Below are 11,927 nucleotides of genomic sequence, written 5' to 3'. Positions count from 1 at the left end.
AGCTAAAAACGATAAAACTCAGTTTTGAGCGGATTAAAAGTCGCCAAAACATCAAAAAAATACCAAAAAAAAATATCAAAATAAACGAAGATTTCAGTGTTGAATAACGTGAAGGTGTGAAATGTTTTTGTTTGCAATTAATTTCTTATAAATGAATATTTTACCGAAAAAAAGGTAAGTTTTGCCGCCCGAGAAACGAATTATATTTAATTGGGCTCTACTTTAAGGTGGCATGTGCGTACCAAAGATAATATTGCACGTGTGCGGCGCGATGAAGCAGCTGCAGCGGAAGAAGAGCGAAAACGCCAGGACAAATTGGATCTAGCCGTAGGTGAAAAGTGAAAAAGTTGAATTGTGTTTAAATCGAACCTTTTTTTTAAAGGAAAGTGAAGCACGTATAAACTTCCTTCGAAGGCAGTCAGGATTGCCGGAACGAAAAACTGATGCAGCCACTACTTCAGCCCAATCCATAAGCAGCTCAAATCGAGATGCTCTTGGAGTGGATCTCTTTGCCGACTATAAGACACACATAAAGACTACAAATAAGGACCTGGAAAAGGAGCAAAAGGAGGAACAGGAAAAATATGAGAAACAAATCGGTTATCTCACCTACTTGGGCCAAGACACTAATGAAGCTCTGAAAGTACGTAGTTGGTATGAGGTAGCACCCAAACGTCGACGTCCTGACGATGAAGGCGATGCAAAGCATACAGAGAGGCAGATTAAACAAAAACTATCCTTGGATCCCCTCACATTAATAAATGCACTGATACCGCCGGAAAAGAAAACTGCGCCTCCCGCAAAGAAAGTTAAGGCGCGTACACCTTCACCAGTGCCTGATGCTAAACCTTCCAAATCAAAAAAACCCAAAAAAGATAAAAAGAAAAGCAAGAAACACAGAAAAGAGAAATCATCACGTGGAAAAGATTTAAGGGACACTGCTAAGCAACACAAACGGGAAAAGCTTGAAAGACTTCGTAAGGAACGTTTGCGACGTGAGGCTGCTGAGCGTTTACGTGCGGAGGCTTTATTTGCTCCTTCTGTCTCGGTGTCGGGATCATCAGCTACTGCCGCTAGTACACCAGCAGTAACGCCAAGGATTGTCCAAAAATACAACAGTCAATTCAATCCCGAAATCGCAAAACAAAATATGGTTTAAACATTTAAAATATATATATTCGAAGAGGATACTATAAAGTTTCAGACTTTATAACGTTAAGAAGGGTTGACTTAAATTGGTTTTTGAGTTTTTGTTTTTATTATCTTTTCTATTTTTTTCGCGGTAAAATCTCTAGAAAGTGCAAACTTATCGTAGTCGAAATTATCGGAGCAAACCTATCGTAATCGAAATTATCGGAGCAAAGCTATCGCGTTTTAAAACGCTCGCGAACTCGAACATGTTCGCGCGTTTTACTCACATGTTCGAGCGGTTTACTCACGCGTTTTAAACCGCGTGAGTAAAACGCTAGAAGTTGTTTTTGTTTTTTCGGGACAAAGCGAAGCGGGCGAATAAAACGCAAAAAAGAATTGTTTTTAATTAATTTGTTATATTGGCTTTTTAGTAGATAAAATAATCAATTCGAGTGGGAAAAAACACAAACGGCAATATAACCCAAAAGGATGAACAGCGATACCAGCAAGCTGCTGTTGTCTTCGCAGCAGGAGAAGCCCAATCATTATACGTAAATAAAGCAATTAAACTTATGTGCAATTTGTGTAGAATGTGTGCTAAATAAATATTTGCAATCTTTCGCACAACCAGCTATTTAAAGGAGTTCCGCGTGGAACAGTGCCAATCATTTCTGCAGCACAAATGCAACCAGCACCGACCCTTCGTCTGCTTCAATTGGCACTTTCAAAATCAGCGTCGTAGGCGGCCCGTACGAAAACGTGATGGCACCTTCAACTATAGTGCGGATAATTATTGCACCAAATATGATGAAACCACTGGCATTTGCCCCGAAGGCGATGAGTAAGTATTACTGTCCGTATCCTTTGACACTTTCTTTCTCGCCTAAATGGCATTGTCCAGGCTGTGGCAGCAAAAGAAAAAAAGGCTGGAGACAACGCCACGACGTAGTATTTTTTTTTTCATTTCCTCTTTGCTCTTCGTTTTCTTTGCAATGTGTGTGTATCTCTTGGCTTCGTGTGTTTACAAACAAAAACTTGGGTGCGGGCGTTGAGCGGGCGGATGGCGTCGTCTGGCTAAAAGTGAAATTCAATTGTGTTTGTGTGTGTGTGTGTTTGGGTGGGCGTAGATGACCTCGACACCGCCTTCAAAGTGAAAGTGAAAGTGCTTGTAGCTCAATTGAGCACGGAGATTCTAATCAGCATCCGCTGAGGCGGCTGCTGCCTTGGGCTTGGTGGTGGTTGTTGCTCCTATCTACACGCACACACACACACAACTCGGTGCTGCTGCTGCTACAAGTGTGTGCGTCATTGTTTTTATTGCGTTTTGCTTTTGCGTGTTTTCTTCGCTTTATTTTGATTTTCCCCCGGCAGCTTCAAATGTACAGTTATAATTGGTGCGAGCTTTTTCTCCAAAACATAAAGCTCTCTCACAATCAAATGAATCAAACAAAAAGGCGGCAAAAAATAGAAGGGAAAAAACTCAAAACAATGAATAAAACGCAATTATATTTTCTGCACAAAAAAATTAAGTATAATGGCAACATAAAGATCACTTTATGACCCATAGTTGGGGCCTGTTCATAAGGCATACACATACATACATATGTATGTGTGTACACGAAAGTTTGCTCCCTCTCATATTCTTTCTCTCCCTTTTTTACTTTGGAAACAAGTGCTGCATGTCTTTTGCAAAAAAAAAAAGCTAAAATTCGCAGAAAAAGGCTAATACGATAAAATCAAGTGAATATCCAATTCAGACTAGTAACGAGATTGCTAAACTAAACTAAATGGTTTCCAAGCTTGTTCTTTTTATGAATCTTACTGAAATTACTGTCTCAAAGAAGAAAATGTAAAGTAATTAGCTTGAGTTTATTGCTGATTTGGCTGGGTTTTTCCTTAGAACGACAACACTGATTAAGTGTTTAAGTGGAGCTGCTCCGTCGCTATTTTTAGATTTCTCTGGCTGCCTAAATGCGTCACCATGTTCTCCTAAACATATTGCCCGCCTTTTCACAAAACTCCCATTCACCTCATTCGCTCGACTCTCCATAGATGCCCTTTCCTTCATCGCACTGCTGGAGATACAGAACGTCGCTATCATTTGCGCTACTACAAGACATGCATGTGTGTCCATGACACGGACAGTCGTGGATATTGTGTGAAGAACGGTTTGCATTGCGCTTTCGCCCATGGCATACAAGATCAACGTCCGCCCGTCTATGACATTAAGGAGTTGGAGACCTTGCAGAATGCCGAAATCACATTGGATAACAGCAATGCTCTTAACGCCTTGGACAAGGAGCGCAATCTCATGAACGAGGACCCTAAGTGGCAGGATACTAATTATGTTCTAGCCAACTATAAAACGGAGCCTTGCAAGAGGCCGCCACGTCTGTGTCGTCAGGGCTATGCTTGTCCTCAGTATCATAACAGCAAGGATAAACGCCGCTCGCCCAGAAAGTTTAAATACAGGTAAGTAACTAGTTCTGATAAATGTAAAGATAATTGTTATTAACTGTGTGTTTCTTAAACTGCAGATCAACACCATGCCCCAATGTGAAGCATGGCGAGGAATGGGGCGAACCGGGCAACTGTGAGGCTGGAGACCATTGCCAATATTGTCATACACGCACTGAACAGCAATTCCATCCGGAAATCTACAAATCCACCAAATGCAATGATGTACAACAGGCTGGCTATTGCCCACGCAGCGTTTTTTGCGCCTTTGCTCATGTGGAACGTAAGTTGCGCCAAAGGGGTTACCTAGTCTTATATAAAAGCAGCTAGATTGCATTTTTCTTCGCATTTTCTTTTTTTTTTGTTATTGAGCTTTGAGCGATGTTTTCCACAACCAAATTAAGTATTTAATAGATCTTAAGATTCAGTTAGAGTAGGGTTATCTCAAGATTTCTTTTATTTAACCTTTATGTTTGTCTTTTAATCACTTTTCACTTATTGTGCCTCATCAATCAACTATTATCGCAAAATTTTATCAAATTCAAATAACAAAACCGAAACCATTTGCTTTAAAAACAAAAAAAAGCTTGTATAATGGCCGATGAGAAGATGCGGGATCACGAACTCTCCTTGTGTGAACTTATTTCGAATGCTTTGCCTGATCTTAAAGCCAAGGATGTACTACATATGGGCGAAAAAGTACGTATTATCCAAAGAAAACAACTAAAAACGAAACAATCCCATATGTCCATCGTTCGTGTGTATGTGTGTGTGTGTGCCATATTAAGTGTGTGTGAGTCTCGCCACGTCTCGTCCTCTTATTTCCAAAATCATCCAACATCCGCGCTAATCAAGCTAACAATCATCATCCAGCTAATGTTCTCTCATCCACATTAAGAATTCTTAAAAAAAAAGAACGTTTGGCCGCCTGGTGCTCTCTCACATTTTGACTCCTCGTTTCTTTCTTTTTTTTCGTTTTCGTTCTCTTTTTTACGTAGTTGTTAAACATTGATGGTAATAGTACCAATAAAATGTTGGTAGATGCTTTGGAAAATACATCAAATTCCAGCAAGTTTTTAAATTTCTCACGACCCCTGGATAGTCGTTGTGAGTATATACAAGAAATATGTACAATTTATTTATACAAATATATATATATATATACATACATATATGGTTGTGGACAAGCAAACGCCTCGCCTCGCCTCATCTTACTCCTGGGTCAGAGCTGAAAATCTTGATTAATCGATTTCTCTTTGCCCGGCAGCTTGCTCATTGGAGGATCCGCGCGAGAACTCGCTATCCGCGAGCTTGGCCAACACTAGCTTATTAACACGTTCCTCGGCGCCAATTAACATTCCTAATCAGACACTAAGTAACTCAATTAACGGTAAGTAAGCCGCCGCCAATATCTCCAACTCTCTAACTCAATTACAAGAATTGATAACTAATTTTGAATATCTTTTTCCAATACATATCATAGATTTCAACTCAGGTGGTTTTGCCGTCAACATTCCTAGTAGTTCGCTCAACTATAGTCCAACAAATCATGCCAGTCTATTCAATGTGGATGCGTTCAACTATGGCGGCGGCGGTGGATCCAATAAACTCAGCAATTCACTTTCGGCGGCCACACAAAATACAGCAGATAGTAATCTATTCTTTCCATCGCGCATAATTTCGCCAGGATTTGGTGATGGTCTCTCAATTAGTCCATCGGTTAGGATATCGGAATTGAATACAATACGAGATGATATTAATAGCAGTTCAGTAGGCAATAGTCTCTTTGAGAATACTCTGAATACGGCTAAGAATGCATTCAGTTTGCAATCGTTGCAATCCCAGAATAATAGCGATTTGGGCCGCATGACCAACGAGCTGCTCACCAAAAATGCCCAGATTCAAAAACTATCTGGACGCTTTGAGGAATTAGTTTGTAAATTAAAAATTACCGAATTACACCGTGACAAAGCTAAACAGGAAGCAATTGAATGGAAAGAGCGCTATGATCTAGCCCAAATTCAGCTCCATTTGTCCGATGAACTGCGTGACATGTCTATACAAAAACTAAAGCAATTGCAGTCAAAGCTGCGCACCGATTTAGAGGAAGTTGATAAAGTATTATATTTGGAAAATGCCAAGAAATGCATGAACTGCGAGGAGAATAACCGAACTGTCACATTGGAGCCCTGCAATCACTTGTCCATCTGTAATACATGCGCCGGCTCTGTTACCGAATGCCCCTACTGTCAAGTACCGGTAATAACTACCCACACCTAGGATATGTTTGATCGACAGAAGGGTGGAGAACGGACGTACAAAATGACAATGTGCGAACAACACAACACAAAGTACAGATTAATTTAAAGTAAGCAAAAAATGAATACAAAAAAACAAACACAAGCTTATATTATTTAGACTCACATATACATACGCATATGTATATGTATGAAAACATATAATCTATATTTTAACTATCTTATGCAAATTAATCATTATGGATATTAGCAATTACTAGGCACAAAAACTATTATTTAAATTTTTTCTATCTAGTTAGCTCTTTGGCAATTTATTTTTAGTTTTTCTTATCAAGAAACCTAAAATCAACTACAGGAATCATTGAAAACGTGTGTTTATTTGAGTTTCGTCTTCAAAACTGTATTTCAAATGTTTAAAGAATTTAATTAATTTTTATTTTTGTACTTTATTTTTTGTTTAGTATGTTTGTAATTTTTTTGTTTTTAATTTAAAGAATGAGCAAATTGCAATATAAATATTTAAACTTTTCATTTAATTGGAAAAATTATTATATTTTTGTTTATCGTATTAACCACTCTATATTATTGTATTGAAACATATGCCACATTTTCAGTCATATTGTACTTTTTACTAGTATTATTTAAGAAACTTAAAACATGAAAACTACAATAGAAAAGAAGAAAAACAAAAAACAAAAAAAAAAAAAAAGAAACGAAAGAAATGAAACCGATTTATATATGATTAAAATTATATATATCTATATGTAAATGATAAAATAATTTTTCTAGCAACTTTTAGTAATTGACTATTAACAAATTTATAGAAAACAACAAATTGATAAAAAAAAAAAAACACAAAAACTATTTAACAACAAATACCAACAACAAAAGAGTTAAGAAACCGCAACAACAAAACCACCAGTGATTTTATATAAACCGATTTTCAAAACTGTATTTTATATATAAATATAATAACTGTGGACAAAGCAACAACAACAAAGAAAACTATATAAAACAAGCCACAAAATACTGATGATGATACCATTATATACATAGTTACATACGTGTAGACAAGACAGTTGATTGAATTAATAACAAGCTGTACTTATTTTTTTTTAATCCTTTTGTGTGAATTAAATATGTGTATTTTATTTGCAGCCCTCAAGTAATTATCTGTTTTTTGATGCCTTGCATAAGTAAACTCTTTGATTACATATATAGAGTTTATGAATCTTACGTCTAAAATATTTCATCCTGTCTTGCTTTCTAATCTGAAAAATTGCAATTTTATTTTATTTACGGATCAATACTTTTGTGCAAGGATATTAAAACATGGCCATTCCAACTTTTTTTCGAAAATAATTCGTAAATTTAAAGAAAGAAATAAACCATTTTATTTTTGTAATTATAATTCGTAAATTTAGAGAAAGAAATAAACCATTTTAATTTTGGTAATTCTTTAGTTGATTTTGTTGGTTTTTGGGCACAACGAATTAATTCATATTATTTTGTTTAACGTGTCACGTACCCAAAATTTCAAATTAACACAATGATGTAATGATGAATGCATTCGAAAATTAAATTTGTTTCGGATTAAATTTTTTTGTATACTGTATGGAACTATATTTTATATATATACTCTACTAGGTTATTTTTGTGATTTTGCTAGTGCTTTAAGTACTTATTTTGCTCTGCTGATTCTCTTTTCTTAATAAGCTGTATTCTTCCAAAATAACAAAGGAAAATTAATGTCAAAGTCGTCAAACAAAATTTAATGTTTAAGGATTAAAATTGGAGTTTTAGAAGGAAATTTGAAATATGTATGTAAAGAGAGAATAAACAATAAATGTAACTCAAGACAGCGAATTCAACAAAAAAAAAAAAAAACAAAAATAGATATTTATTGTTAACAACAACTTAATGAAATGATCGACAACAAGAAAACCGTCTATAAGAAATTGTTTTTTTTTTTTTTACGAAGAAAAGAGCTAAGTAAAATGTATTATTAGTTATGTATTGGAAATGTTTTGAGAATGAATTCTAGCAATGTAGCAGCAGCATAGGCATTTATGGAACAACAACAACAACAGCAACTATGAAGATATACAACAAATAAATAACAAAATATATATAACTATATTTTAATGCTATTTAGTGAAGCAGCGCAAAGGCTTTTAAATGTGTGTGTAGCCAAAACCAATATTAAAAACAACAAATTAATAATTATTAACAATAAATAAATGTGTGTTAAATTAAATATATATATATATATATATAAATATATATTTATATTTAATGCTTTAATAGAGTTTATGATACAACAAGAAGAAGAAAAAGAAGGGAAAATGCAGAAATGTTAATGAAAATGGTTTTTATAATGGAGCTGTTGAGTGCTAAAATTACCTTTACCCTTTACCTTCCGCCCCCCTCAAAAACCTCCTACTGACGACTCGACTCTCTCACCATCGGGCCCAGTGAAAACTTTTGCTAATCTATATACATACATATATATATAAATATACATACATATAAACACAACTCCTATATCAACTCTATAGAGCTAACCACCTAAATCTAAAAGCAATTCTCTAGACATGTCAACAAATAAAACAAAAACAAACTTCAAATCATCAAACCATATTATGCCATCTAGACAAGAAATCAAATAAACAAAACGAGAAATATATATATAGATATATAGAAACCATACACGAAAATAAAATAAAAACAAAAAAGAAAAAAAGAAAACAAATGTATGTATTTTGTATACGCTACTGTAAGAGTGATTTTATGTGATTTTGAAACTACTTGAATATGTGATCCAGAAATATGTAAAAAAAACCAAGAAAAAAAAATTAAATACAAAAACAAATTGTTTATGCAAAGCTCTCGACAGCAGCAACCAGCAATAAATGAAAATGGAAAGAAACAAATATATACATATATATGTTTAAATGCACATGTATGTGTTACCAATTTATCCTTGTGTACAAAAAAAAAAGCAAGCAACTAAATATATCATGACAATGCTCCAGCTCCATTTAGAAACGACAAAAAAAAAATGAGAAAGAAGGCAAATCAAAGAATGAAAAGTGAAACAATACACACAAATAGATCAGTTAGTAATTGAAACTAAGTAATTAATAAAATGAAACAATTAATTATAAAAATTATATGCCACAAATAAATGTCTAAAATATAAATGATGTTCGTAGTTAGATTATAGGACTCTATCAAAATGAATATTGAGAACAAACAAACAAACAACAAATGCAATTCTCTAGATCTAGTATAATATGAACAATACAACAATGTTTGCTACTAGTAATTCTTTCATAGCTAAATAACACATTAACAAATTATTTATACAATGCAAAAACTGTAACTGAAAAGGTTTTTTACTCAATATGCAAACGGGAACCATCTAAACACTAACTAAACAAAATACCTAAAACCAACCAATTAACAAACATTAAGAAATCGTTGAACACCGAAATGAAAATGGAACACACAGAGAGCAATTTGCAACTGATAAGTACTGTCTCTACAAAACTAACTATACATAAATAGTTTAGCAATATATATTTAACTACGTATACAAAATGCAATTTTTTATGCAAATCACACACAATAAAGCAAATCTAGCCCAACTTTGGAATCAGAGAAATACAACAAGATAACTTAAACAAATTTATTAGCAATTAAACAAACAATACGCTGAAACAAAACAAAAACAAAGGAGTTAACTCTATTCCTAGATATGAAGTTAAATTAAGATATATGTATACTGGAATATTTATCAAAGAAAAACTGATGCATAATTAACAACATAATTCAACTTACTCACACACACACACTCAAGATGTACAAATTTGTTTTTGATAATTTTGTTTAACAGTTAAAACATTCTATATAAAATATTACTTCAATAGATCACAAGAGATTTCTATATACTAAGAAAATTGTTAACAATTTTGCAAGTTTTCATTTTTTTTTTTGCCAGAATGCATTACTACAGGTTTTATTTACCATAATAATAATTTCATTGATAAATAAGCGTTCCTTTTGCTGATATGCAATTGCTGTTAACTGCCATAAATCCCTCCTTTAGCATTTCATTTCATTGGAAAAGGGGCCACTTAATGCGCTTATCATTGGGGCACATAAAAGAATTTCGAGTGTTGTGCGATATTTAATTTCCTGACATTCGCATTGAACAATAAAAGAACAGAAGCCGCCTCTGCCAGTGTGTGTGTGTGTGTGTGTGTGTTTCGTATAATCAATTAACAATTCGAGATATATGTTGTTATTAACTAAATTGGAAAGTACATAGGAGGTATATAAAAAGTTAAAGAAAAAAACTACAACTGTTTAGAATATATGTGTTTATGGGCTTGTGTTATGAAAAGTTAGCAAACAAATCACAACAAGAACAATAGAATAACTACAAAATACCTACAACATGAATAAAATGAAGAAACAAATACAAAACCTAACTATGAAATATTGAAAATCAATTATTTAATTAGTTATGCATATACAACAAATACATATATATATACATCTTTATATATATATAAAAACATATTTACTTATGACTAGCGTTATCAAATTATCAAAAAAAAAACAAAAAAAAAAATTGTGTAGAATTCTAGTTATGACAAACAAAATCAAGAAAATTATTGACAAATGGAACAAATTGTTTAAAGCGACCACAAAAAAATGTAAGAAGATGAAGAAGCGAAACAAAGATGCAAAAATCTGCCTCAAAATATATGTTCTAACAATACATAGGTACTTGCATATTTGGCAATAATCATAAATGTTATTTAAAAACCAAACAAATTGAAAACTATCCGATTAACAAATTGATAAATACAAAAATTACTATTTGAATGAAAAAAATATTAATAAAAAAAAAAAAAAACTAACAAAATGTGTTTGAAATAATTGTAATGTTTTCTTACCCATTCTGAAGGCGAGATCTGAAACTATATAAAGTAATATAATGGATAGCAAATCCTTTGATCACATGCTAACTAAGATTTTCCCTACAATTCCCCTATTGACATAAAACTGAAATTTCAGATCTTGCTTTATTTTGGAAATAACGAGAGTTTTCATTGTCCATCTTCGTGATTAGTTCCTATTCAATTGTAATAACAACAACCACTCCATGACCTTTAAAAATGGGCCACCCCCACATTTTTATCGATACGGCCCTGAATATGCATCAATTTTTGTTTTATTTTACTTGTGTGTGATTTTTTTTTTTTTTTTTTTGTGTAATTTTTGCAGACACAAAAGCCAAGGCGCTTGCTCTTGGTTCCCATGCGTGATTTCAATCTTGGTCCCTCTCGCACTCTCTCACTCTCTGTCTGTGGAAGACACAAAGAGCAACAGAAACAGCAACACAAGCAGCACAAGAAGCACCAGCAACAGAAGAGAAAAAAGGGCCATATAAAAGGCAGAAACTCGTAAGAATTTTAAAATGCACGATAATCGTTCAGTGATAGCCTAAGCAAGCCGACAAGGCAGACTCTGAGAATGGGAGATGGGCGACGGGCAGAGAGAGAGGGTAAGAAGGTCCAGGGAGCCAGTTTTAAAACAAGGTACATGGCCAGAGCTGCTGTTGCTGTTGCCGTTGCTGCTGCTGCCATATCGCTGGGTTCGCGCGTTAAACACAAGCGCAACAATTTTTATTCTGTCAGCGAACGCGTGCCTGTATTTGTGTGGTCCCGGCTTCAAACTGGACCCTGGGTCCGGGCTGTGACTGTGGCTGCTTCTACTGACTCCCTGTCTGATTGTCTGCCTGCTGCTTGCCTGCCTTGCGATCTTGCGTGGAGATCTCACGCGCTTGCGCCTGCCCAGGCACACTGCAATGGAAACGACCGAGCATATTAGTGTCGTTGGGAACTGTGTGTGTGTGTGTGGTTAGTTGTTAGTGTGGATGGTAAAGAGTTAGGTACATATACTGTCCGAAAGCATATAAATAGTTTTTATGAGCGCCAAAAGTGTTGCCATTTTTCATGTTGGCCCCAACTATTTTTAGACATTTTGCCAAGTGGACATGTACAAGAG

The 11,927-nt window shown here is 34.5% G+C and overlaps 2 protein-coding genes across 3 annotated transcripts; both read left to right on the top strand.

Moving 5' to 3' along the window:
- Nucleotides 1–144: 144 nt before the first annotated feature.
- LOC6651096 (leukocyte receptor cluster member 1 homolog) lies at nucleotides 145–1,229 on the top strand. Its single transcript, XM_002073985.3, has 3 exons — nucleotides 145–174; nucleotides 228–327; nucleotides 383–1,229. The coding sequence occupies exons 1-3, from the start codon at nucleotides 152–154 to the stop codon at nucleotides 1,157–1,159; spliced, it is 900 nt and encodes a 299-aa protein (XP_002074021.1). The 5' UTR covers nucleotides 145–151; the 3' UTR covers nucleotides 1,160–1,229.
- A 237-nt stretch (nucleotides 1,230–1,466) lies between these two features.
- On the top strand, nucleotides 1,467–6,506 carry LOC6651095 (RING finger protein unkempt). Of its 2 annotated transcripts, XM_015176778.3 has the most exons (8): nucleotides 1,467–1,682; nucleotides 1,763–1,972; nucleotides 3,184–3,603; nucleotides 3,669–3,871; nucleotides 4,175–4,287; nucleotides 4,587–4,695; nucleotides 4,856–4,978; nucleotides 5,072–6,506. In XM_015176778.3, the coding sequence occupies exons 1-8, from the start codon at nucleotides 1,621–1,623 to the stop codon at nucleotides 5,866–5,868; spliced, it is 2,037 nt and encodes a 678-aa protein (XP_015032264.1). In that variant the 5' UTR covers nucleotides 1,467–1,620; the 3' UTR covers nucleotides 5,869–6,506. The 2 variants fall into 2 exon arrangements, with proteins under 2 accessions (XP_015032264.1, XP_002074020.1); XM_002073984.4 differs by lacking the exons at nucleotides 4,175–4,287; nucleotides 4,587–4,695 and having other exon boundaries at nucleotides 1,468–1,682.
- The last annotated feature ends 5,421 nt before the right edge of the window (nucleotides 6,507–11,927 follow it).

This window comes from Drosophila willistoni, chromosome 3R (assembly GCF_018902025.1).
Source record: "Drosophila willistoni isolate 14030-0811.24 chromosome 3R, UCI_dwil_1.1, whole genome shotgun sequence".
NCBI classification, from domain to species: domain Eukaryota; kingdom Metazoa; phylum Arthropoda; class Insecta; order Diptera; family Drosophilidae; genus Drosophila; species Drosophila willistoni.
The sequence above is the reverse complement of the archived record's forward strand: the minus strand, read 5'-3'. Positions and strand labels throughout refer to the sequence as shown.